Source organism: Gymnoscopelus microlampas, assembly GCF_963454915.1.
Source record: "Gymnoscopelus microlampas genome assembly, chromosome: 15".
Classification (NCBI taxonomy): Eukaryota; Metazoa; Chordata; class Actinopteri; order Myctophiformes; family Myctophidae; genus Gymnoscopelus; species Gymnoscopelus microlampas.
Genome location: NC_139952.1, coordinates 25,259,486 through 25,284,308, shown reverse-complemented (window position 1 = coordinate 25,284,308; position 24,823 = coordinate 25,259,486). Strand labels below are relative to the sequence as shown.

Below are 24,823 nucleotides of genomic sequence, written 5' to 3'. Positions count from 1 at the left end.
ACATATATAAATAATTAAATTAACATTAAATAATATAAATATGGTGTACTGAGCTGTGCAGATAATTATAAATAAAGCCATTTCATTATATGTGCCATTATTAATTTCTTCCCTCTGCAGATAATTAAAAATAAATCAACGTAAATCCTATGTGCCATTATTTATTTTTCCTCTTAGCGGCTCCCATCTCAGCCAACAGCCAGTAGCCGCTGACGGCTCTTGTAGAGACGGTGGATCGCTTTTCTTTTTCCTTTTTCATTTGTTTTGTGGGGAAAAGAAAAAAAAGGAGCACAAGTAAGACTCTTTTTTATATATACATAACGATTTTTCCCCCACGAATAACCGTTTTCTCGGAATTCGTGGTTTTGTTTTGTTTTATTTCATAAACATCAACTTGGTGTTGTAGTCTGCAAGCAAATCTGCGACGGTAACGTTAGCTATAGCAGCTAGCTAGCTGGGGGCATCTTAGCATCGTAAGCTAACCTCATTACAACCTCGAGACCAGTCGGGACAAGACCAGGTCAGTGGCTGGTTCAATCCTTACATGTTTCATCGAATATAAAACCACTCGTTCGGTTGTGTGTTGACGGGCGAAGAACCCCACTATGTCGTAAGGAACCGTCCTTTCTAACCAAACCAAAAGGTGTTAGCTTACAATGTGTTTTAGCTGGTCGAGGGGGGGGGGGGTTGCGTCTATCTGCTGGAACGGAGCCGTTAGCTCAGCTCTGCTAGCTAGCCGGCTAACGTACGTTAGCCAACTGGCTAGCTAGCAGAGCTAAGCTAACGGCGAAACTCCAGATGTTTTGTTTTCTTTCAAATAGGTCAAGGCGTTTTGTCACAATAAAAACAACAACGTTTACATCTTTCAATTGATACTTTACCGCAAGAGCGAGCTTTGCGCTTGTGTGACAATAAATAAACCTTGTTTTCAACACGAGTCTTTTTTCGAAGTGTCGCGCGAGCGAAAATATCGGTATTTTCAACACACGTCGACGCTGAACGGACGTTTGGAGCCCAAAAAATGACGTGTTTTCACCAAAATTACGTCTAACTACTTCGACACTCAGTTTCCAGTTGAAAATAACCTCATTTATTTCGATAACGCGTCATTTATGTCGAGCAAAAAAGGGCTCGTGTGACGAGGTGCGTAAATCGCAGCGTTTACGTAAGGTAACGGATAGCAGATTATTGCCTGGAAGCCACCTAAGGACTCGATAATGATACGATCACATTAATCATATCACATGTATGCGCTCTTAACCCACCAGTGTTTGTTCGTGCGTCTTGTCCACTGTTATGACAGTGTTGTAACGGTCATGTTATAAACTTAAAATTAGTCCACTGTTAGCTTTGCTGCTAGCCAACCAGCCGGTCAGTGTGCTCTCTACAATGTGGCTGCACAAAGCATCTCTTAACTCGAGACTACCCTAAAAAATGCATTAAGAATTCCTAAGGCTATATTTATGACTTGTTTTCAACGTAGCCTTGAGTTAAATCTTCAGCAAGAAAAACTAAGGTTTTGTGCAACTGGTCGCCACCGTACCGGGCCCTTATCCTCACCGCCATTTTGTTTTGTTCTCTTCATAAAACCCATTTGTGTGTATTGTGGTGTGCTGTTTATGGGCCGTCTGTGATTTAGTAGTATCTGATTCTTAGATGCAAGTTAGTGGCCATGTTGCGCTGTTAAAGCCAAAGCTGTCAAGTGTTGCCCTGTACTAGAATATCGTTATGAAACATCGCAGTCCCCCTCCCAACGTGAATGCTGCCTGGGCCCAGCAAAGTTAGCAGCAGGCTACTTACTAGCTTTACCTCTTCAGGATTATTTTATATTAATAAGGTTGATATTTTATTCTGCAGCAATGTTGGACCATGTTTCAATGCTCTTAAGAGTTGAATAAACACTGAGGATTTTGCGGTATCGTTTCCATGATGACGATTAACGGTTTATATTATGTGGTGTTCTCCATCCTACCCATCCTTAGCAATGCAAGGCCCTTTTTCTGGTGTGTACTGCAGTAGTCATGGCTTGCTAACCTACTAGCAGTCCCGTTAATCCCTGAACAACATGTAGTTGGCCAGCTATCCCACGACCTAATTTTCTAATCTTGTTGTACTATCGAGATGCAGTGTCCCTGGGTAAATGTGGGAAACAATTTGTCGCCATCCCTGGTGTGTCTCTTATACATTGGAATCATACACAGTGTAGTTTAGTGCGCAATAGTACTTCTAAGACCATATAATCTGGAGCCTTGTTCTTGTTGTATGGTCAGGGTTTTTCTCCAGTCCTTCAGTCTGTTATGTTCACTATAGTATGGCACTGTTGTGTTTACAGTGTTGTTGCTATGAGTCCAGTCTTGCATCAGCTACCTGTTCTGTAGACGTTGGATAAGCCTGACAAAGCAGTGATGGCATGTGATGCCATTTCAGTTCTCAAGCTACCTGAACACTGAAATGTAGAATTGTAGGCCTGGGTGACCCTGATGCAGGACACGGTGTCAGTGTGTCAAACAAGGCTGTGGCAATCTGCCCATTCTAATCCATCAGAATCCCTCAGTCTTAAAATGGACATAGTTTAATAGATTCAATAAAACTAATAGGAAATGGGTCAAGCAAAGTGAAAAGGTTAACCCTTGTGTGGTTGGTTAGCCAAATCATGTTGGACTGGACAGATGTCAGCCCAGTATCTTTTATTGATGTGCAGTAAAATTGACTCAAGCCAAGCAGTTGCCATGGAGGCAATCCCATCTCAAGGCAACGCATAGAATATCATTTATAATGTGTCACCATGGCAACTATGGTTCTCTGCTTTTTCCTCTTTATCTTCAGTACAGTGGTTCATGTTACCAAGTTTTCAGTGTTGTACTATACATGGTCTGCTAGCCTAAGTGCTTATTCACATCACTTGTACCATATGGAACTACCACTTAGACCTCCTCCATAATTGCCTGGCCTCAGCAAGTATAAATATTGAAAATTGTGGCATGTCAATTTGCCATGCTACAATATGTATTTTTGTGCTAATTGTGTTTAGAACTTGTACCTGTCAAGTCAGCACCACATTTACTCTCACTTTCCATGGTCATGAGTGGAAATGGTGTCAAATGTCTCTCTTTCTCTCTCTCTCTCTCCCCCCCCTAGTCTCAGGGCTCACCATACTCAATGAGCGGACAGCGCAATGTCAGAGCGCTCTGGGCAAACTGCAAAGGGGAAGGATGGCAAAGCCAAGTATGCGTCTCTCAACCTGTTTGATACATACAAAGGAAAGAGCCTTGAAGCACAAAAGCCTGTTGGTGAGTACCCTGGGTTTTCATTGTATGCACATGCAGTGATGTTCATCTACTCTATTGGATTATAGCATATTTATACTTGGTCGTACAGCCGTGTCGCTCAATGAAAGACTTAGACCTCTTCCTGTACTGTACGGATACCCTTTCCTTGTTTCTCAAAGTCTTCTGTTCTCTTGATGATGTACGGCTAGTTGGGTATATTAGATTAGTTAGCTGCAGTATAATGAGACAGACTGCTGGATTTCCAGTTAGGCTCAGGATTAAAAGCGGTTGGCTGCACTGCATTGTCTCCATTCACTGTTTGATGCATTAGCCTACTGTCCTCCCTAATGGCTCAAGTGCTGATTTCCAAAGCCAGTAGTAGATGATGGACCGTATTTCTCCACAGATTTTTTCCCTATTTTTTTTTTCAGACCTGGGGTGTTTTAACGACATGAACCCTACCATACTTACTATATTCTGGGTATGTCATAATAGGCAAAAATATGCAAACATTTGGAAAAATCACAGATCGTCTAGCTCATGATGCATTGCAATGTGCTGTGAGCGTGTAGATTAGCTATTTTTGCTTGTTTACGTACAACAAAGTATACATGGTTTAAGTGGTTAAGACTGTTGTGTGTGTGTGTGTGTGTGTGTGTGTGTGTGTGTGTGTGTGTGTGTGTGTGTGTGTGTGTGTGTGTGTGTGTGTGTGTGTGTGTGTGTATACCATTGCACTTCGAAGTGAAGAAACAAAAACATTCTAATAAGATGTTAGGCTGAGTGGTGTCCACTCCAGTCAGGTAGCCAGCAGCAGAGAAACAGTGCATGTTGAGTCCTGCTATATCAACCCAGCGTTGGCCAGCCTCTGAATGATTCAGCCTGACCTTAGACAGAGGCTCACTTGTGGACGCAGTTTGACTTTAGTGCCGCGTCCCCACTTTATGTTTTATTCAGGAGCTCCCCACCAGATCTAAGCAGCTGTTCCCATTTCCAAAATACAGCCCCACACACACCCGCGCAATGATGTGGCTTTTCTCAGCCTCCGGAAACAAATGAGGGATTGATATTCAGCACAGATTCCGTTTTCTGAAGGCTTACAGCTCTGAAATCGGAGAAGGCTTTTCTGTGCCACTATGAGCAGAATACGCCATCAGCTGGACAGAAAATGAGACCGTCTTTCCCCACCAGTTTATTTTATTTTTTGGGGGGCTTTTCTACCTTTATTTTGATAGTACAGTATATAGTGACAGGAAACGGTGAGAGACGGGAAGTGACACGCTGCAAAAGTCGTCGTCGAGTTCAGGAATCGAACCTGCGGCTCGCTGTCAGGCTGCATCAGAGCTTACAGTATGTGCATGTGGTATGCACCTTAACCGTTAGGCCATCGGCGCCCCTTTTCCCCACCATGTTATTATATTGTGTTATGGCTGTGTTATTGTTAATGGCTCCCAGGTAACATTTTTGTTGCTCTATTCGCTCCAGCTTCTTCAGACCCATTCAACTAGAAAATTCATCACGGCCGCCGTACATGATACATCCTAGTTGTTCGGCTAAGATGCAGAACAGCGACCATCCCCTCCCTCCCCTCTGTGCACATCTATGTGGTGTCTTATTTCAGTGGTCGCTCTCTAATGGCTTCTTCTTTCTCCCTCCACCACCCCATATCAGTTCCTCCCCGCCATGGCCTGCAGTCTCTTGGTAAAGTTGCCTCCGCGCGGCGCATGCCCCCCCCTGCTAGCCTGCCCAGTCTGAAGGCGGAGAACAAAGGCAACGACCCCAACGTCTCGCTCGTTCCCAAAGACGGCACAGGATGGGCAAGCAAGCCGGAACCAGCAGACCCAAAGAGGTATGTTTTCACTAGAGCCCATATCTATTATCTGGATGATTGTAGATCAACTATTTCTGCACCCAAGTTTATTTTTACTTTAAAAGTATACTATTATTAATTATGGCCTATTTTGTATATTGAAATTATTTGTCTTAACTGCCCTGTGCCATTTCTGTTTACGAAGTCTAAAAGGCAAACAGAAATGTAATTTGTATTTGTTGCAATGTCCAATGCCCAAAACACAATTAAATCGTTAATCGCAATCATATGTATGGCAATCATCAAGTAAAATGTCATCATCGTGACAGACCTACCTACACTTCCCTTTCAATCTCTTAACTCTCACCTTCTCTCGTCCTCTCAGTACCGATGTATTGTCAGCAGTGCAGCCGGAGTTGCAGCAGCCTGTGGATTCACAGACTCCTGCAGTGACCCGGCCGAGAACACCACCAGTTCCAGAGGTACCACAGCTCCCAGTGTTCCCATTACAGCACCGTCACATACTGGGAGAATTACAAGGGCCTCAGCTGACATATCGTTGCTGTAGGGCAGAAACCTTGTGTATCCATGTTTTTCTACTTATGTTTTTTCGTAAATTAATGCTCTACTTCATCATAATACAGTGTCGAGCTAAATTTGCAAAAACAGCTGATCTACAAGCTAGAGCTGTAGATCGGCTATTTTTTGCTAATTAACCCATTAAGACCTGAAGCCAATTCTACAAATGTGTCCTAAATCCTAACAGTTTTATGAAAAACGTATGTTATATCAGTGGTGCTCAATCTTTTTCATGTATTTGGCCGCCGACCCCCATCTCAAAATATTTAGTTCCAGGGACCCCCAGAAGCAAAGATTTGAGTTAAAAAATATTCACTTTAAAAGAATACATATATTCATATTTGCACACATTTTCACGATTTTTCAAAAATAGCAGATCTACAAGCCATGCTATGAGCTTGCATATCTGCTATTTTTGAATAGCCAAAGTTTAAAATAATGCTTTTTAGCTCAAATCAAAAAGTGACACAGATGCGTTCCAGGTCTTAATGGGTTAAAGAAAAAACCTTGTATTTATAAATATTGAACCAATGAAAGTATTAACAAGAGCTTGTGAATAAATAACTGCCGGTACATAGGATCCATTGGAATTCTGATTGGAACACAGATTATTTTGTCCATGAAAAAGTATCAATTTTGGACATACATTTGGTCAAGGTTTCCACCTGACAGCGACGATGTGTGATGTTCTGTTCTGTGTGTCTCTCGTAGGCTCCGCCCCCAGCTTCGGTCCAGGCCGCAGGGGCAAGGTCCTGGGCACAGGCCAGTGTTACACATGGAGTACAAGGAGATGGTGCGTCTTGAATATTTTTTCTTTTTATCTCTGTCACATTATATTCTTTGGACCGGTTCCTTTTCTCCTTTGTTATTCTCTGATAATAACAGCCCCTGTATTTCAGGTGGAAAGGGATCAAACCAACCGTCGCCATTCTCTCGAGAGGAATTTCCCACCCTGCAGGCGGCTGGCGACCAGGACAGGTGTGTCAAAGAACAGGCCACTGCAGATCAGTGGTATGGGCCCGGACCAAGCCTCCGCCCCCAGAGTGAGTCACACGTATTATAATCACTGCAGTGTCAATTTGGGGCGAAACAATTAAAAACGAAGACAATCGTGTCTACGATACTGAGTCAGTAGTGGGTCTTCTATCTGTCTCTCCTACGCTGTCTCCCTCTCAGCTTTTCTACTGTAGCTTTTATACCATCCCGTCTCCTGTCTCAGTTTTCCTACTATTAGTCTTTCTTACACCATCTCTGTCTCAGCTTTCCTACGGTCTGTCTTTCCTACACAGTCTTTCAGCTTGTCTGTCCTACACTGTCTACATCTGTTATTTATTTTCTTGTTTTTATTTCTTTAAATGTACTTGCATACTCTTATCTTGATTGTCTCAAAGATAAAAATGGATTTCACTTCTCTGATCTCATTCCATTAGAGACCATAAAACACTCTGACCTACTCTCCTCCTCTCTATCCTCTCTTGGTCCTCTTTCTCTCCTCTCCTTCTCTTTTCACAGACGTTACAAGCTGGCGGGATGGGGGTGGCCGTGCCATGCCACCCACCATGTCTGGGGAAGGGGTAGCAGAGGGTGGCAATGGAGGGGCTCTGGTGATGGAGGGGGGAAGCCAGGCACCCCCCCACGGGCCACTTAGGAACCCCCCGGCAGGCAGTCCCGCCTTGCCCCTGCCTCAGCCCCCTGTGGGACCTGGGTTCCCCCAGTACAGAGGCATCATGCCTCCCTTTGTAAGTTCTACACTTATTCACATTCCCCTCTGTCTTTGTAACCCAGGTGAAAACATATTACACAGCAGCCAAACGCATTAGAGAATTAGGAGAGAACTGAACTGACTGACTCTTCATTGTTGAAACACGCATGTGCATCAATCACTAAAGCCAGCAATGTGTGTTTTAGGGGAAGCGTGCGGGCACTGATAACACCGGTATCCCATTTCTGCTTTCCCTACAAACTCACAGAAATGTATGCATCTCCATTATCCCACAGCCAGCGATATGCAGACATTTCATGTTGCACTGGGCAAGTTCTTAAATTCTAATCAAGTAATGGCCCATCAAGTAACTGAACAGAAAGTTGCCATGCTTTTATAATAGACAAAAACAGACAGAGTTCTGGAATGCAACCATTAGGTATGATTTGGCTACTGATTTTCTCACGTCAGTAAAATATTTTAATTCCTCCTTAGGGTTAGTTATTCTATATTATTTATCATTTGAGCATCTTGTAGCAAGGTTTGTACCCCTATGGTCTGTGTTATTCAATCGCCTATTTTGTGCCGGTTTTGCCATGTAAAAAAACTCTTGCATTTACATGCTAATTTAGATGGAATTGGGTATAAAGTTATTCATTAATGTATTCACCGAGTATGGAGTTATTTCCTCTCACGCAATCAGCTGACTATCAGCTGAAATCTGGATGGTGTGTTGGGAGCAACTTTAAACATGAGACGTCACCCGCTCTAATCACGCAGCGTAGTCGCAGTTAAGGCAGGTACACACTGCAGGACCTTAAAGTGGTTGGGGAGTCATCTGATCGTGAAGCATTACACATTGCAGGAGTTTATTTCTTGAAATCGGCTGTCATAATATCGTTGTGGTCTTCACAACACGATTGATCCCCGACAAGGGCTGACACACTGTAGGATAGTTCACTAGGATGCTATCTCCAGAGTCAGACCCAATACATACATTTGTGTTTATTCCAATTCATTTGAATCGACGTATCCCGTGATATGCCTCTCTCCCTCTCCCCCCCTCTCTCTCTCGCTCGCTCGCTCGCTCGCCAAGAGCGCAGAAGCGGTCAGTGACAGAGTTGCCATGTCCGCTTATTATAAGCGACTTTGGGATTGTTTTTCTGTAAAGTTGCTTGAAAGTGTAGTTGCTTTTTTTGGCCTTGTTTCCTAATGTTGTTTGAACCAGTTGTTCTCAAACATTTTCATGGCAAGGACCCCCAAAATAATATTTGTCCGCAGAGGCGCAGACCTCCACCTTCTGAAAATATGTTGTGCCATAGACCCCCTTAAAGATCTGTGTGGATTTTAAAATATTCCACAACCCCCCCCCCCCCCAAATTTCTTCTTTAAAAATAGCCTATCTACAACATGAGCTTGTAGATCATCTATGTTCAAGTATCCAATGTATTTGTATATAGGCTTAAAGTGCTCATAGTCGCTTTTGTTGGGATTGTTTTCACAAACCTGGTTGCTTATTTCTCTCGCAAAATCTGGCAACACTCACTCACAGACAACGACGACACACACACACACACACACACACACACACACACACACACACAGATCGCTCGCTCTCTGTATCTGCCTTTCTCTCTCTATCTCTGTGCAATAGTCTCAAATAAACAGCCCCGGCCCCCTTTGAGCACGCTCGCTCACTCACTCTCATTCTGTTTTATAATAATGTTTAACTTAATACAGGACTGGACGGTAACTATGTGGGGGATCTGTTTGTTGTGGTCAGGTCCACCGACCTTCCATGTGGCTGTAATGTGCTCTCTCATTGGCTGTAGCGTGCATCTCCTCGCAAGTTGGTCGCAGGTCCTTTCATATTGTATGATATTGTCTGCTGTCCTGTCTGGGACATAGTTGAATATCTAACAGTTTAGTTATCTGAAAACGGTCGGAAAGCCGTCGCAGAGCGGAGAATCGCAGCCACATCGTGTCGCGGAGCCTTTCACACACAGCGAGCATTATCTCGCCGATCAAAGGCCGATCTGCGTCAGATCGGGAGGTTTTGTCGGCGAGCGCCAAAAAAGGTCGGCGACAGCAATATCGGACCTAATGTCCTGCAGTGTGTACCTGCCCTTAGTGTCAGGACAAGACGTCTGAAGTCTGTGTGTCCATCCTATTCTGAAGTCTGTGTGTCCATCCTATTACTTCTGATGGTTTAAAAACAACACGCAGCTGTATACTGTTCTTGATAGCATAGCATATGTCCCAGTATTAGGACTTATTACATAACCTGTTAAGTTTGTACCCGAAGAGCGTCCTTCTCCACGGAGGTTTTTAATAGTTGAATAACGGCAGGAGACCATCGCTTGTTACAAACATAATTATGTTTAGTATTATTTCTTTCCTTCTCTTCCAGATGTATCCTCCCTACCTGCCATTCCCGCCCCCCTATGGCCCCCAGGGGCCCTACAGGTACCCTCCACCTGGTGAAGGTCCTCCCCCTAGGTATGCTCTTAAAAAAGGTCTATCGACAAAACAATGATTCCTTGTAAACAATGATTTTATCGGTTTTCCTATGTGATACAAACTGCACGATTGTTGCCTTTATAGACTCTTTGACAAGCTCCAACTGCGATAGGATTGTAATTTCAAAATGATGTCTTTTTGCTGATTTAAAAGAGTGTTTTGCGATGATAATCATTTTTGCATTATTCAGAGACACATAATTAATGAATTAAGGGATACTAATGGGTACAGATCTCACATAGACATTGCAGAAAAGACAGAAATATCCCATCCAACTTAAATAACCGAACAAAGCCCCTGCTGCTGTTTGCTTCAGGTTTCGTGGCCAGGGGAGTTCTGACGGGAGGCCCCAGGGAGGTCCTCGCGGTGGGGGAGGAGAGGTAGTGAAACGCCCCTCCATCCTGAAACAGGACGACCTGAAGGAATTGGATGAGCTGGATGAGCTGAACCACGATGGAGATGAGGGCTGGGCAGGTCAGAAGACTCATGCACGCATGCACACACACTCACTCACTCACTCACTCACGTGTGGGGCTGGGAAATATTTTGAATTCTACCATACATCTTTATGAACAATATGAAATGGTTGTAAAGGGAGAATAATTCCATCTCTGTTTAAGTTGTGTATCCAAAAATGAACACAAGGCAGAATACTCTACTTCCCCTGGCCATAAAGGAAGCTGTCACTTACAAGTTCTCCTTAAAAAAACACATAACAGCGCTGTCATAAGCCAGCCTTATGTTCAATGATTTATCCCAGAGACGTACAGCTAATGTACACTTTCCATATTGCATAACTGCACAGGACTCTGTGCTTCTGGTGTGTAAATGATTTAAGAGGTGATGATTTGGTGCGGCTGAGTTAGACTGACGTTTGTGAACACATTTAGACGTATTGTAGATATCATGTTTCGTGCCGCAGAGGGGCTCCAGCAAGCACAACCATCTACCACTCTTAGAGGAGAGATGTATCAAGTTTATCAAAGCAGGAGAGGCAGATATGACGTGTGTATTGCCCCCACCCCAGAATGATATTCTGCATTTGTTCAGAAGAACGATGAAACGGCATTGGTCCTTAACAAATTCATGACGTTGTGGTTGTAAAGTAAACGTTTCTGTCTAACACTCACTTTTGCTCTGTATTAGGGCTGCAAATATCAATTATTTTCTTTGCGATTATTCTATTGATTACATTTTTGATTAATCGAATAATCCATAGCGCTTTCAAATATTGTTTCATATATCAACAGATTGATTAACCACTTAGGCGTTATTTTATACTTTGTTGCACAACGGTGTACAAGGATCACTTGTAGATCAGCTTTTTTCACTATGTTTGACATTTTGTTCCAACTTTTCACCTAAAATGACATGGCCAAAATAGGGATTGATTATTCATGGATTATTGTATAAAATGATCGATTACGTATGATTTTTAAAATGATCTACAGTATTGGTTTGATTGTTAACTGTTGCACCCCTACTCTGTATTGATTGGTTGAATACTATATTAACACAATTATTAACAGTACATGTAGTACAGTCAAAGGTTATGCTAAAAGGATAACACAAAAGGCCCCAGTATCTTGTGTCCATTATGGTCCATTGTACTCAATTAAGCAGTAATACGTACAATACAAAACATATTTGAATAAAGCTCAGCTCAGTAGAATCCTAAGGTATATTTACAGAGAAAGGAGGGGTGGGGGTATAAAATGGTGACGTTCTCCATTATTCCACAGTGACACACTTACAAAAGTAAATCCCCTTCTGGTCCTTATCAGCTACATAGTTAAGTTGTTGCAGATTCTAATGTCTGAGGTGTGCAGGATACTTTGAATCTTCATAAAGTGGTCTGTGTTAACAAAGGCAGGAGTAGTTCTACACTCAGTTCAAACTCTTCTGGTGTTTTCTCTGCCAACAGGGGCACACGAGGAGATTGATTACTCCGCCAAGTTGAAGTTCAGTGACGATGAAGGAGAGGAAGATGGAGACGAGGAGAGGAGCGAGAGTAAAAACGGCACACGGTATGCTGTAGGGATGCAACAAATAAGCATTCTTTGTTACTGCATACACGTTCCATTTCCTGTGAATGAGTACTAGTTTGTTACACATGATTATGCACTGCACTGCAACTCTACTTAACCAGATTTAGAGTCCCAAATGGCTTATTATGCTCTTGCATAAAAATAAATACCCAAAACATAATGTGTCACAGCAACATTTTGCTGCTTGCAATTGTATGAGTTAGTGACAGCTAAAATCCCTTTGAATCTAAGGTCAATTTAGCAATAGTTATAAGCTGTCATTGTATAGGTAACGTGTTTACAAACGATAAGACAGGATTTCCACAGGTTATTAAAACATCTGAAATACACATTTCAATTGCTTTTCAAAAAGAAAGGCAATGTGTGTCAACGCAACATTCATAAATTTCACCACATATTTGCTTCAGTGTGATATAGTTTGTACATTTTTCCACAAGCAAATGAATGTGACTAATTGAGTACGTTCGACTTGACAGACTAGACAAATTGCTAAACAGTAAGGGTATAGGGCATCGCAGTTCCCGCCCACTTCCTGGTGCCACTGCAAAATACTCAATGCATTTTTCCCATTGACTTTTCCAAAAATATTTATATCAATTCATTTAAGCCTAGAATCAAGCTATCCAGGCTCCCAGTGAATCATGACCATAAAACGTTTGATTCTGTGAAAAAACTTTTTTGAAAACGGCAAAACAAAGGGTATTTATTAAATATAGTATATCATATAATTAAATATAAAATAAAATAAATCACAGAAAAAAACGTTTAATGGTCATGATTCACTGGGAGCCTGGATAGCTTGATTCTAGGCTTAAATGAATTGATATAAATATTTTTGGAAAAGTCAATGGGAAAAATGCATTGAGTATTTTGCAGTGGCACCAGGAAGTGGCCGCAACTGCGATGCCCTATAGTGGAGGCTCAGTGTTGTTTACCCACCCCTTTTTTTCCAATCAGTAACATGCCTAGATTTCTCACCGCCTAAACCCTCTGCAAGTTGATTTTCATGCCAGATTGAAATGAACAGAATCTTTTTGTTATTGAAACCGTTCTGGACTTTTGTTTTTCAGAGGTACATGACACTTATTAGGCTTTCTCACTGTACTAGACACACTTGCTTGAGTAGGTCAGTCTGTGTGTGATTTATTTGTTCAGGTATGTCTCCTTGACCCAATGGCAATCTTTATAAATGCTTCACTTTAGAACTGCTTCACAGCATCAATGTTGCTGTAAGTAAGAGATTTGCTGAAAAACAAAAAGGGTTTTACATGCGCAGACCATACATGTTTTACACTCACTCGATGAGCCAGTGATGGATGGACTTTTTCACAGACACGGCTTTGATTTCTCTCTTTAAAGCTCATACATGAAGCAGTACTTTTTGCCATTAGAAAATAGACTACATGACTGTTTTTTCTAACATTTACCACCAGTCCTATGCTGGTAGATTTTGACTGTGGATGGTAGGTTAGTTTACATGTAGTGTACACTACCAGCCATCTTGACACGTAAATGAACATAATCAGGTAGAAATTGATTTGTATGTGTTGCTCTATGTTTATTTACATAATGTAGTGGTTGTAAAGAGGCTTATGTGGTTTATTTAGTCCAGTCTACCATGTTGATAATGTTTTTATTCTTTGCTCCATCAGGGAACAGCAGAGGTCTCAGGACGGCCCCCCTGTGATCTCTCGTACCCGAGCCTCAGACAGTGGAGGCGAGACACGTCGCACCCCTCCCTCCATCGCAGATGATGCCACCCCACCCCCCTCCAGTAAGCCAGGATGGGCCGAGGAGGGAGGCACTAGCTGGAGGGCGCAGGCTGCACCCTCAAACTACCAGGTAGGTCGTCTGCCAGGCAGGACACGCTACAAAACGGATGGAAGAGGTTGTGCATGTTATGAAGCGAAGCTTGTCTTTAGAGTGCCGTATCTAAATGCGTAGCGCACTGTGGTGGAGCTTGGTTAACTGTGTGTACCTGCCTGTACACAGGGGCGCAGGCCGGGACTGGGTGGTCCGCGGGAGCAGTCCTCCCCCCCACCTGGGCCGCTGCTCGGACAGGGGCCCTACTCCTTTTACCGACAGGTAGATATCTGAGGATAGGGCCTCATAGAAGAACGCATTCACTTTGCATAGACATCCCATAGTCATCTTTAGATTGTTTCTTCCATCTATTATTCTTTATAGTTCTTTTAAGTTTATTTTTGAGTCATCATCATTGAATAAGGCTAATTTGTACTTTGTCGCACAGCCCTTTTTACTTAACAAAAACGGTGCATTTTCTCAAGTGAAAGAGTTGTGCAACAAATTATAAATTAAGCCTGTGATCATACGTGAAATGTCGCTACAGACACAAGCCACTTAAGAAATGCCAAGGCAGACCATGCTGGGCAAAAACAGATCACAAGGATGAGCTTTTCATCAACATTGGCCATTTTATTACCATCAAACATAATCAGACAGGAAGGAAGTAATAATGATGCCTGCTATCGGCTGCCTTTTGCTTGACTTGATTGGTTGTCTGGTGTGACGCTGCCCCTTGCACCAAAAAGTTGCAAATATTTTAATATTTGTGTGTGTGCTTAAAATGCCAGAAAACGCAATGTGTGTTATGTTAAGAGGAATGCACACCATTTGTATCATACTGTAGGAAAACGATGGATTTGCAGGTGGTGTGTTTTAAGCAAACTCATCTCAGTGTGATCGCCCGTAAGTCATCATTGTTGCGTCTAAAGCTTATTTCCCTTCTCTATTATGATGATTCCTTCTCGTCTCCTCAGGACCAACCCCATAACCAGTCCTCCTCTCTTGGCCCTGGGAAGACGAGCTCATCCCAGCCTGCACCAGCAGGAGGCCACACCCCCCCGCCTCCTCCTCACCCCCAGGCCGGTCTGTTGGCCCCACCTCCAGGGCCCCAGGGCCAGGAGGATGAGGACGAGACCTGGCGTCAACGCCGGAAGCAGTCGTCCACTGAGATCTCTGCTGCCGTGGAGCGAGCCCGCCGACGCCGCGACGAGGAGGAGAAAAGGATGGAGGAGGAGAGGAGAGCCGCCTGCGCTGAGAAGCTGAAGAGGTTGGATGAGAAGGCGCAGCAGCAGCAGCAGGGAGGAAGTGGAGCCAGCTGCAGCAGCAAACCTCCCAGTCTGGATGGGACGTCCACAGCCGCTACAGCCGGCAGCCCCAGCCCCTCGCTGTCTGCCTCAGCATCGTCCCCCAACATCAGCCAGCCCCCCTCCCCCTGCGTGGACCCTGAAGAACCCCCGCTGCTCACTGTTCAGCAGGTCCCAGGGCCTGCGGTTGATGACCGACAGAGGGCCAGCAGCAATAGCAGCTACGATTCCAATGCCGGTGAGTTAACTAACTGTCAATCCTAGTTAACAGTTGCTGATCACAAGACCCAATGGCTCAAGATTGAGTTTACACCAAGGGCCCATATAGCTCATGAAATGGAATATTTGGCTCTACTGTTGACCCTCATGTAAGACCTCCACCTCTAGAAGAGAAACCTCTGGTTTAAACTCTATAGCTGTTTGCTGTAACTGTCTGGGTCTGAAGTTTCCCGCAACAAAGATTAACATTTTCTATGAATCCAGTAATATGAATACCTTTTGAAACAGCATTTGTATTATTTCTGTGTCTTCTATCCCATGTCCAGAGGTCCAGCAGTGTCCTCAGCCCCAAGGGCCCCAACCACAGCAGCCACCTCCGGAGGCTCCTATCCCTGGTGAGAGCAAGGAAGAGCCGCTGGCCAACGCTCACCTCCGCTCTGGAGGAGGTGGGGGTGGTGTGGACCCGGTGAAGGTGGAAAATATTGGAGGAGGAGCTGGTCGCCAAGGCAGTGGTCCTCCAGGTCAGGGATACTCCAAGTATCAGAAGTCTCTTCCTCCACGCTTTCAGAGACAGCAGCAGGTAAGGATCCATGGCACATCTGGCTTGCTGAGCATATCTACACTAACACGCTAGTGATGGTTCGTTCATGATCGAGTCGTTGGTTCATAAGAACTAGTTCTTTGCCGTGAACGTGAAGGAACCCGTTCACTTCTTGAAACTGTTACGTTCACGATTTCGTTCATGCCCCCCCACGTACACAGGACGGGAGAGCGAGCGGTTCCCGCGACAGACAGCGGTGCGGTTGTGTTGTTTTTCACTAGACAATAGCGCTACTGAACGAATCATTTGAACAAATCATTCCCGTGAACGAAATTGTTCGTTCACTAGCTGGGCAGCGGAGGGCGATCTTTGTCGCTGCGCTAGCGAATCCTACGGCTGAACGGCTGAACGGGAGGAGGTTGGAGGAGTTATGTCCTGATGGGGGATTCTCACTGGCAGGTGACCCAGTAGAGTATAACAGCGGTGACAACACAGAAATGTGTGTGGAGGATTAATTGTCATAATGACTAAATGGATATAAATCACTGGCTACTCAAAACATAAAAAATAATTGATACCAAAATATATTTTTATAGTGCATATAGTTAGTTATAGTTATAGTTATAGTGCATTTCAAACAAAAGTGAATGCAGGTCAGTGACAAACGAGTGACCGTTACTAAACGCTGCTGTTCTACAGCCTTACAATGTAATCTACATCTTTATAAACCATCCAAACAAAATAGCAGCAGCTCTGGTTAAATAAATAAAATCAATGACCTAAAATAGTTACTGCTGCATTGCAGTTTTGATGTTGCCTGTATGAGAGTATCAACTCATAGGTAACTCCTTCTCCCTGTGGTCCATGAAAAGAATGCTGTTACAGCAAATCTACTCTCACTGCAGCAGAGCTGCTATTATAAACCCTGTACTGCTAAAAGGACAGGGAGAAGAGCAGAGAGCTGCACAACCTTTAGCCTGCACTCACACTGGCAGTGACTTTTTGCTAGGTTTTGCCAAATCGCTGTCGCCGAGTCATTTGCAGCCAGTTTGTGGGCATTGCTAATGTAGAAGAAGTGGGCTGAAAATAACACAATAACAATAATAAACTCTGGAAACTATCTGTTTTTGTAAGAGTTTCAGATTTTTAGAAAATGTAGGCGAGAAATGGGCCATGCAAGTTGATCAATATTGATTCATTTCACATTTACCTTGAGTTTTCATGCTGTTAGGGGAGTCCATTTTCCCTGCTGTCAAAGGAGATTTTGGTTACTGTAATATACTTGTGTTCTGTACAGTATGACGAATTAACATTTCGTGGATAAAGTAATTAATTTGAGACCGCAAATTTCCACTAGGAGGAGTGCCTTGATAATAGTGATGTCAAATGGGGGGGGGCAGTACAGGTACGTTTGTGGCCTAATGGATGTTTGCACAAGAAAATTGTTCGCTGATCGGTCGAGTAGTTGGTGAGCTTGTGAGCAGACACTCGGCTAGACACCTGCAGAACCATAAAATGCTGAACTGGGTTTTTGTTATGTTGTTTGTGTTGTGTTTAGGAGCAGCTGTTGAAACAACAGCAGCAGTGGCAACAACAACAACAGCAGCAGCAACAACAACAACAGCAGCAGCAGCAGCAGCAGCAACAGCAGCAGCAGCAGCAGCAGCAGCAACAACAGCAGCAACACAACCAGGCATCACAAAGCCAGCTGCCTCCCCAGCCACAAGCCCCACAAGGTCCCTCCCCGGGTTCTACTCCCCAGCCTGGACAAGGGCCTAAGCAGGGTGGACCGCTCTACCAGCCCGGTAACATGGGACGGCCGCCGCCCCTGCCGATGAACTTTGACCCTCGCTGGATGATGATGCCCTACATGGACCCCCGCATGATGCAGGGCCGTCCCCCACCCATGGACTACTACTCTGCTGGCATGCACCCCTCTGGTGAGTGGACCAGACAGAGAGGTGTCACAGAGAGAAAGGAATGCAGCAGAGCATGATGTGAAAACCGCAGTAATAAAGTGAAGAAACCGTTAAGGCAGTTCAAATAATTAATAGGGTACAGACACATATTCCAAAGAAAATAATTGGGAAAATCAGGGTCAACACAGATGAACGCTTGTAGTACTTACAATACAATGTGGACACTTGGCGTTAAAACGACAACTGTGTCTGTTGTAAACTAGCAATGAAAAACGCACTTGCGCTGCGTTTTTTTGCACCGTGTTGCACTGGGAGTAAGAGGAGGCCCAAGAACTGAGAATCCACAACTTTAAAATAAATCAGACACTCAGTCACAGTACATTAGGTACAGCATTATAATAACGGATGCTGTGTTGCAAGGAGACATTTGACAAATTCAAGACAAGTACATAGTAATTGTGTGTGTGTGTGTGTGTGTGTGTGTGTGTGTGTGTGTGTGTGTGTGTGTGTGTGTGTGTGTGAGAGTGTGTGTGAGTGTGAGAAAGCACAGTACTGAATAGTTAACTGCAAATACATGTACTGTTGAACCCTTAATATAAAGATGTGTGTGTTCATGTCAATGTTAAATATTATTCCATCCTTCTGGTTTAGGGCTTATGGGCCGTGAGCGGTCGGATTCAGGGGGCTCTGGGTCTGACCCGTTTGACCGACAGCAGCATCCAGGACACCCCCATCGTGGGACACCTCCCATGGACCCAAAGCTGGCCTGGGGGCCGGAAGTCTTCCCTGGGGGCGGAGAAGGCCGGGGCCTGACCTCCCCTCTCAGACAGAAGCAGGTTCTGGAGGAAGAGGAAGTGTCCAAAGGACCCAGGTAGGTAGACACGAGGCAGGAGACTGAAGATGTGATCAATCCTAGACTTAATATATACCGGTATTTAAATTCCTTGATCACATCCCCTATATATTGTATTAAAACCATTTTCAATCAGTTCTACTGAGAAGGCATTTAATGTCTGTATTGTCCTAACAGGAGTGACACCCCTCCACACCGCATGCGAGAGGGTGGACTGGGGCCCATCCAGCAGCCCAGCTCCACCTCTGTCTCCTCCAACCAGACCCCACCGCCAGTGGGCACCCAGGTGGGGAGTCAGGGGGGCACCCACCCCACCCATCACTACATGGGCGGCCGGGGAGGCAACTACAGTAACTTCCCCCCCGACCAGGGGTCCAGGATGCAGCAGCAGCAGCAGCAGAGGGGAGGTGAGAGAAGCTTCAGCCACCAGGACGAGGGGCCTCAACGCTCCCAGCAAGGCCAGATCTGGGGCACCCCACACCCCCACTACGACCGCAACGGCCGGGCGGACCTCTCCCCCATGGAGAGCAGCTCTCATCTCCATCACTCCCACCACGGCCACCACCCACACCAGTCACATTTCCCTGTCCACCAACACAAGTCTGACAACAGCCGTGAGCGGGGGGGCGAGGCACCCATCAAGAAGGGTGACCCCTCTCCTCCACTCCATCAGCCCTCCCTGTCTTCATCCTGCTCGTCCTCCTCCTCCTCCTCCTCCGCCAGGGAGGACGTGAGTAACAAAGCTGCCTTGCACCACCTCCCCACTCAGAGGGAGGTTGAAGCTGGTCCAGGGCACAGCGCTGCTGGTCCCAGTGCTACCAGTAATACCAGTGGTGCCAGCAGCCACGTGAAGCAGGAGAAACCACCGTACACTCCCCACACCTCCCTGAATGCCGGCCCGCCTCCCTCCCAGCACAGCGGCCATTCTCAGCAGCATCCCCACCCCAAAGTCAACCAGCGGGGCGGGCGGGAGCACAAGACGGAGACCCAGTGGGGCCCCCGGCCCGGCAGCAACACAGCAGGCGCCTCCTCTCATGGCAGGAGGGCCAATAATGCAGGAGTAGGGGGGAACAACTCCAGAGGAGGGGAGGACTCATCCAATACCCCCCATGACCATAAAACCTCCAACCAATCAGGAGGCAGCAATGCCAACAAGAGGGCAGGTCCCATTAAGAAGCCCGTGCTGAAGGAGATGAAGAGAGAAGGAGGTGAAGGTGAGGGTGGAGAGAAGGCGAATGCAGGACCTGGCAAAGATAAAGAACAAGATGTCAGCCAGCCCTCCTCAGCAAAGCAAGACACCTCCTCCGGCTCCCAGAGTGCTTCAGCTCCCTCTGGTAAAGAGGAGCCATCGCAGACGAGCAAACCCAGGCCTGGAGGGAAGGAGCGGTCTTCAGGAGGAGGAGGGTCAGGCTCTGGTAGAGGGCCCAAAGATGCTGACAACACCACCTCCTCAGGGTTCTCTGGTCCATCGTCCAGGAAGGAGAGAGAGCGCTCCTTTGAGAGAGGAGGCAGCTCTTCGTACCACAGTGTCTCGTCCAGAGGCAGCAGAGCCAGCCGTGGTCGAGGAGGGGAGTTCTACGGGCGCGGCCGCGGGTTCCGAGGCACCTACACGGCCAGCGCCGGTCCAGCGAGCAGTGGTCGAGGCCGGGTGAGCGGCAGGAGCAGCAGAGACTACCGCGCCTCCACAGCCGGAGGATTCCACCAGGAGTTCAAGGGGGAAGGAGGCCGGCACGGCCATGACCGCTCTCAACACAACCCGGCCCGAGCCAGGAACCGCAGTGAAACGCGCAGCGAGGGCTCAGAGTACGAGGAGATCCCAAAGAGGAGGAGGCAGAGGGGCTCTGAGACAGGCAGCGACAGTGGAGGCAGTGACCTTGGCCAATCAGACAAGGAAGACGGCAGGAAACCCAATGCTAAGAACGGCTCAGATAACGTTACTCCCGCCGGAGGCCCTGCCTCGTCTGCTCCACCCAGAGGTTCCCACGCCAGAGTGTTCACCCCGAGGGGTGTGCCCTCCAGGAGGGGTCGAGGTGGAGCCAGCAGTGGAGGGGGCATCTACAGGAGCAGTGGCAACGCAGGGGGCCTGGCCGGAGGGCACAGGACTGGCCCAGGACCAGCTTCGCACGCTTGGTCTGCCAAATCATCATCCTCTGTCCGAAAACAGCAGGCCTCAGGTCAGTCATCCAGCCCCAAAGACGCGGGTCGCAGTGGGAATGGTGGTGGGGAGAAGAAGGACAAGTCAGCTGACGGAGGTCAAGCCCAGAATCAGGGGGCGAACCCCACTCAGTCAACACCGACCTCTGCACCCCCCACACCCCAGGGCTCCTCTGAGAACGGAGGTGTGGCGACCCAGCATTCTTCAACAAACTCAACGTCAAACCCACCCCCAGTGTCTGGCGGCCGTGGATTCCCCCCCGCCGGGTTCGAGCGCCCTCCGAGACGCCGTCGCCACGGGCGATCCCAACACCAGCAGGACAAACCACCTCGCTTCCGCCGCCTGAAGGAGAGGGAGAATGCCGCTCGCGTCAACGGAGGAGGAGTTGGGGTCATCGGAGGAGGAAGGCCCTCCTCTCCCTCACTGAACTCTGTTCAGGATGCTGAAGGAGCTCCTCTAACAGGCCACGCCCCGAACACCAACCACAACACCACTCTGACCAACAACAGCAGCAGCGGTGGGGGAGGCGGGGGGCATCTGGGCAACACCAACAGCCACCACCACCACCACTACAACCAAGGAAACACAGGGCAAAGCCACCCCCACCCGCAGCACCACCACAACCACGGGGCCAAGTCCCCCGACTTCTCCAACCAGAATTCAGACCAGGCCAACGAGGAGTGGGAGACGGCCTCCGAGAGCAGCGACTTCACAGAGTTCAGAGAGAAGTCGTTCTCCTCCCATCATCACCACCACCACCATCACCCTATGGGGAGAGGAGGGGGAGGTGGAACTGGAGGAGGAGGTGTTGTAGAGCGAGACATGTCAGGAAAGGAGTCAGCAAACAAGAGGAGTTTCTCTAGCCAGCGACCGGGGATGGAGCGACAGAACCGCAGGGTCAACGTTGGCGGAGGAGGTGGAGGTGGTGGTGGAGGAGGAGGAGGAGGAGGAGGAGGTGGAGGAAGAGGTCCTCGAGGCCCACCGGGAGGGGGCGGGGCCTCTGCCGGTAATGGAGGAGGAAGCCGTGGAGAAAGGCGGGGCAACTGGCCCTCCCCTAAAAATAGGAAGTGATTAAAAGATTTCTAAACATTTCAGACGAACCCCACCCCTACTTTTACATGTTTAGTCCTCCATCATTCTTTTGTCTCTTATCCGTTGTCATCCCTTAACATAATTAGCACATTGTACAATGAGTGCAGACAGTGTACACATACACTTTAGTACCTAACCCCCACCTCCACCCCACCGGGCCCCTTTGTCTCCATCAATCTGCTGTCTACCGTCCGTTACTGAAAATTCTCCATCTGCTCCCCTTTCAGTTGCCCCACCCCACATCCTGCAAGAATGTCACTCCTGTTGGATTCAATAGGCATGTGTTTCTGTTGAGGACGCACACATAGTTTTTGACTGAAGACATTCACACACACAAAAAAATCCACACATGCATATACAAGCACAATATATGACATCTCCATACACAGTGATGTGGATGCAGTGCAACATGAAACACAACATGGGATGAATTGGCAAAACATTGGAGACGGCTGATTTTTATATTTATGTACCTGTGTATATTTCTGCCACGCTTTGGGCTGGGCGGGATTCAGTAGTGCAGTTCTGCATCTCCCTCCTTCCCCGAAAGGACGGACAATGCAGGTTCTTTTAACGAGAACAATTGTACCATAAGATGTTTTTCTCTTGTGTTGTGTTTTTTTTTTTGGGCCTCATGTGTCAGTTCTGTTTCAGCCTCCCTCCCTCATGAGAAAAAAAAAAATAGGGGTGTGTATTATTTTCTTCCTTCTTCTGCAAAGCAGGTCATTAAAATACCTTTTTATACAATTTACCACCTTCCTCTGAGTTTTTGATCTCCTTTTTAAAAGTACATCTTTGATTACTGTGATAACAGACCCATTGAAGTACTACTGCTCACCCACACTTAAGTTGATTTGTCTGGAATATCAATGTTTTTGCTGCTCATACAGATAGTGTTTTTTTTTTTATTATATAATTTTGTTGATGACCTGCTCTAGTATTCATTGTTCTAAGTTGCTTTTTCCTTTAGAGGAAGTAAAGGCTCACCCTGCCTTTCCCAAGAATGATTTATCTCTCCTATTAACAGAGCTTTGTTTACCCTAAAAGGCTGAATTGATCGCTTGATGGCTTTATTTTAACAACCAATATTTCCTCAGTGACCTCTCTCCCCCATAAGGAAACTTTCAAAGATGCTTTCAAGCCAAGAGGAGACCAACTTATTACGAGACAAAAAAAAGAGTTCAGTGAATATCTGGGTCATGATTGAAGTAAAGACGAATGTTTGACTATCCTATTTACTTTTCATAAAATGGTTTATGCTTCAATAGATAATTGAGTACACTAACAAGCACTCCTTGTACTATAACAGATTCCATGGTTGGTGGTTTTTTTCCTTTTTTTTTTTTTTTTTTCATAAATCCTTTTTAAGGATATCTTATGAGTAAAGTTACACAGTGCAGCAGGATCGGTACTCTGTCTGGGCCCAGAGTGCCGAGGGCGGCCGTCTTGAGTATTGTACTATTATATATCACACCCTGCTGTCCCGTGTGCAGGGATGTGCACTCTGTGCTCAGGTGGAGGCTCCTTTCACTTAGAGGGACTAGCAAGAAACTCCTTGTGTTGAAGTATTTTAAAAATGTACGTGTTCACGAATGTCCGTTTTCAATCCACGGCGGCGACCACGCACACTTAACTACAAAACTGAATTCAGGATTACGCTCAAGTCTAAAGTGGTGGCAAGAGTGCCTGATCCCACCCACGACTATTCACCACACTGTCTGCTGACACTTTGTTTGCAGCGACTTATGTCCTCTTGAACGTTACCAGGGAATAATTTGAATTGGTGTAGGCTTTCACTTGTAAATGTGATGCTCCACAACAAGTCAAAATGGCACGCAGGCTTGGGAGGGGGGAAAAAGTCACCATGGACAGCATCCAAGCTGAAATAAAGTGTCATTCTAGGCGTAATTTATACTTTGTCGCACAACCTTTTTGGCAAGCATCATTCGATAAAAATCATGTATTTTTGTTTTTTAAGATTTGTTTTTGGCTTCACTTCGGATAAGTCCGTGCAGAGAGACAGTAGAGACATGCAAACCAAGACAGGGTTCAGACTTGAACCTGGGTCCTCGCGCTCAACATGGTCACCTACCAGCTGAGGCACCAAAAAAAAAAAGTCATCCCTATGTAATTATGTACTTTTTGTCCGAAAAAGGGTTGTGCAATGAAGTATACATTAAACTTTATACACCTCTGCATCATCTCTGTCACTGCTGTAAGTTGGGGTTTGTTTGTTTACTGATGGCAGTTTTAGGATTGGGTCTGGAATGTTGTGAGTAGGGCATTTGACTATGTGCATTATGTATGTGTGTGTGTGTGTGTGTGTGTGTGTGTGCGTGTGTATTCTCTGGCATCTGTATAATTACTTGCCGAGGGGATGGGAGGGCAGCGTGACTGGCAGATTCGGCCTTGTTTGCTCATACTTGGTTTTCACCAATATTAGGACAATTCTGCAGTTTTCCTTTATATACCGTACATTCACATATATACATTCATATGTGTGTATGTTTATCCATATGAAGAACATGCAGTGGAAAACTGTTAAGCAGGGTCCCCCCCCCCCCCCCCCCCCCCCTCTTTGTTGGTGTTATTTTAACATACACTCTTCTGTTTTATTTTTCACTTTGACTTCTAAGCATGAACACATCCATGGGTGCAGCTCGCCTTGCCTGTTATATATTGGTAGCAGTACACTTAACACTGGCTCCAAGAGTCCTCCATCCCTCAACTCCTAATGTCAATGTGCGCATATTGTATGTACCCATGTTAAAAGAAAAAAAAAGTAGTGTATTCCTGAAATACTCAAAGATTGTACTATATTTCCAGCATTACTGAGGTACCTGGAGTGGTTCAAGCTAGCATTTATGGTTTGTTATTGGAACCGTAATATACACACATGTACGTATGTATATTGGTATGTATCTAAGTTTTGTCTACCCCAACTTACATTCCCACCAACAAATGTTGCCATTTTTTAAGTTCAAGGGAGCAATGTACAAGCAGAGAACT

General features: G+C 45.9%; 1 protein-coding gene across 3 annotated transcripts; it reads left to right on the top strand.

Annotated features, from left to right (window-relative positions):
• The first annotated feature begins 187 nt into the window (after nt 1–187).
• On the top strand, nt 188–22,563 carry prrc2a (proline-rich coiled-coil 2A). Of its 3 annotated transcripts, none has more exons than XM_084081086.1 (16): nt 188–294; nt 3,139–3,290; nt 4,938–5,115; nt 5,462–5,558; nt 6,367–6,448; nt 6,555–6,698; nt 7,168–7,394; nt 9,768–9,837; nt 10,172–10,351; nt 11,802–11,904; nt 13,578–13,767; nt 14,706–15,273; nt 15,581–15,834; nt 17,354–17,735; nt 18,366–18,585; nt 18,745–22,563. In XM_084081086.1, the coding sequence occupies exons 2-16, from the start codon at nt 3,176–3,178 to the stop codon at nt 21,791–21,793; spliced, it is 5,859 nt and encodes a 1,952-aa protein (XP_083937212.1). In that variant the 5' UTR covers nt 188–294; nt 3,139–3,175; the 3' UTR covers nt 21,794–22,563. The 3 variants fall into 3 exon arrangements, with proteins under 3 accessions (XP_083937212.1, XP_083937214.1, XP_083937213.1); XM_084081088.1 differs by having other exon boundaries at nt 9,768–9,856; nt 10,194–10,351; XM_084081087.1 differs by having other exon boundaries at nt 220–520.
• The last annotated feature ends 2,260 nt before the right edge of the window (nt 22,564–24,823 follow it).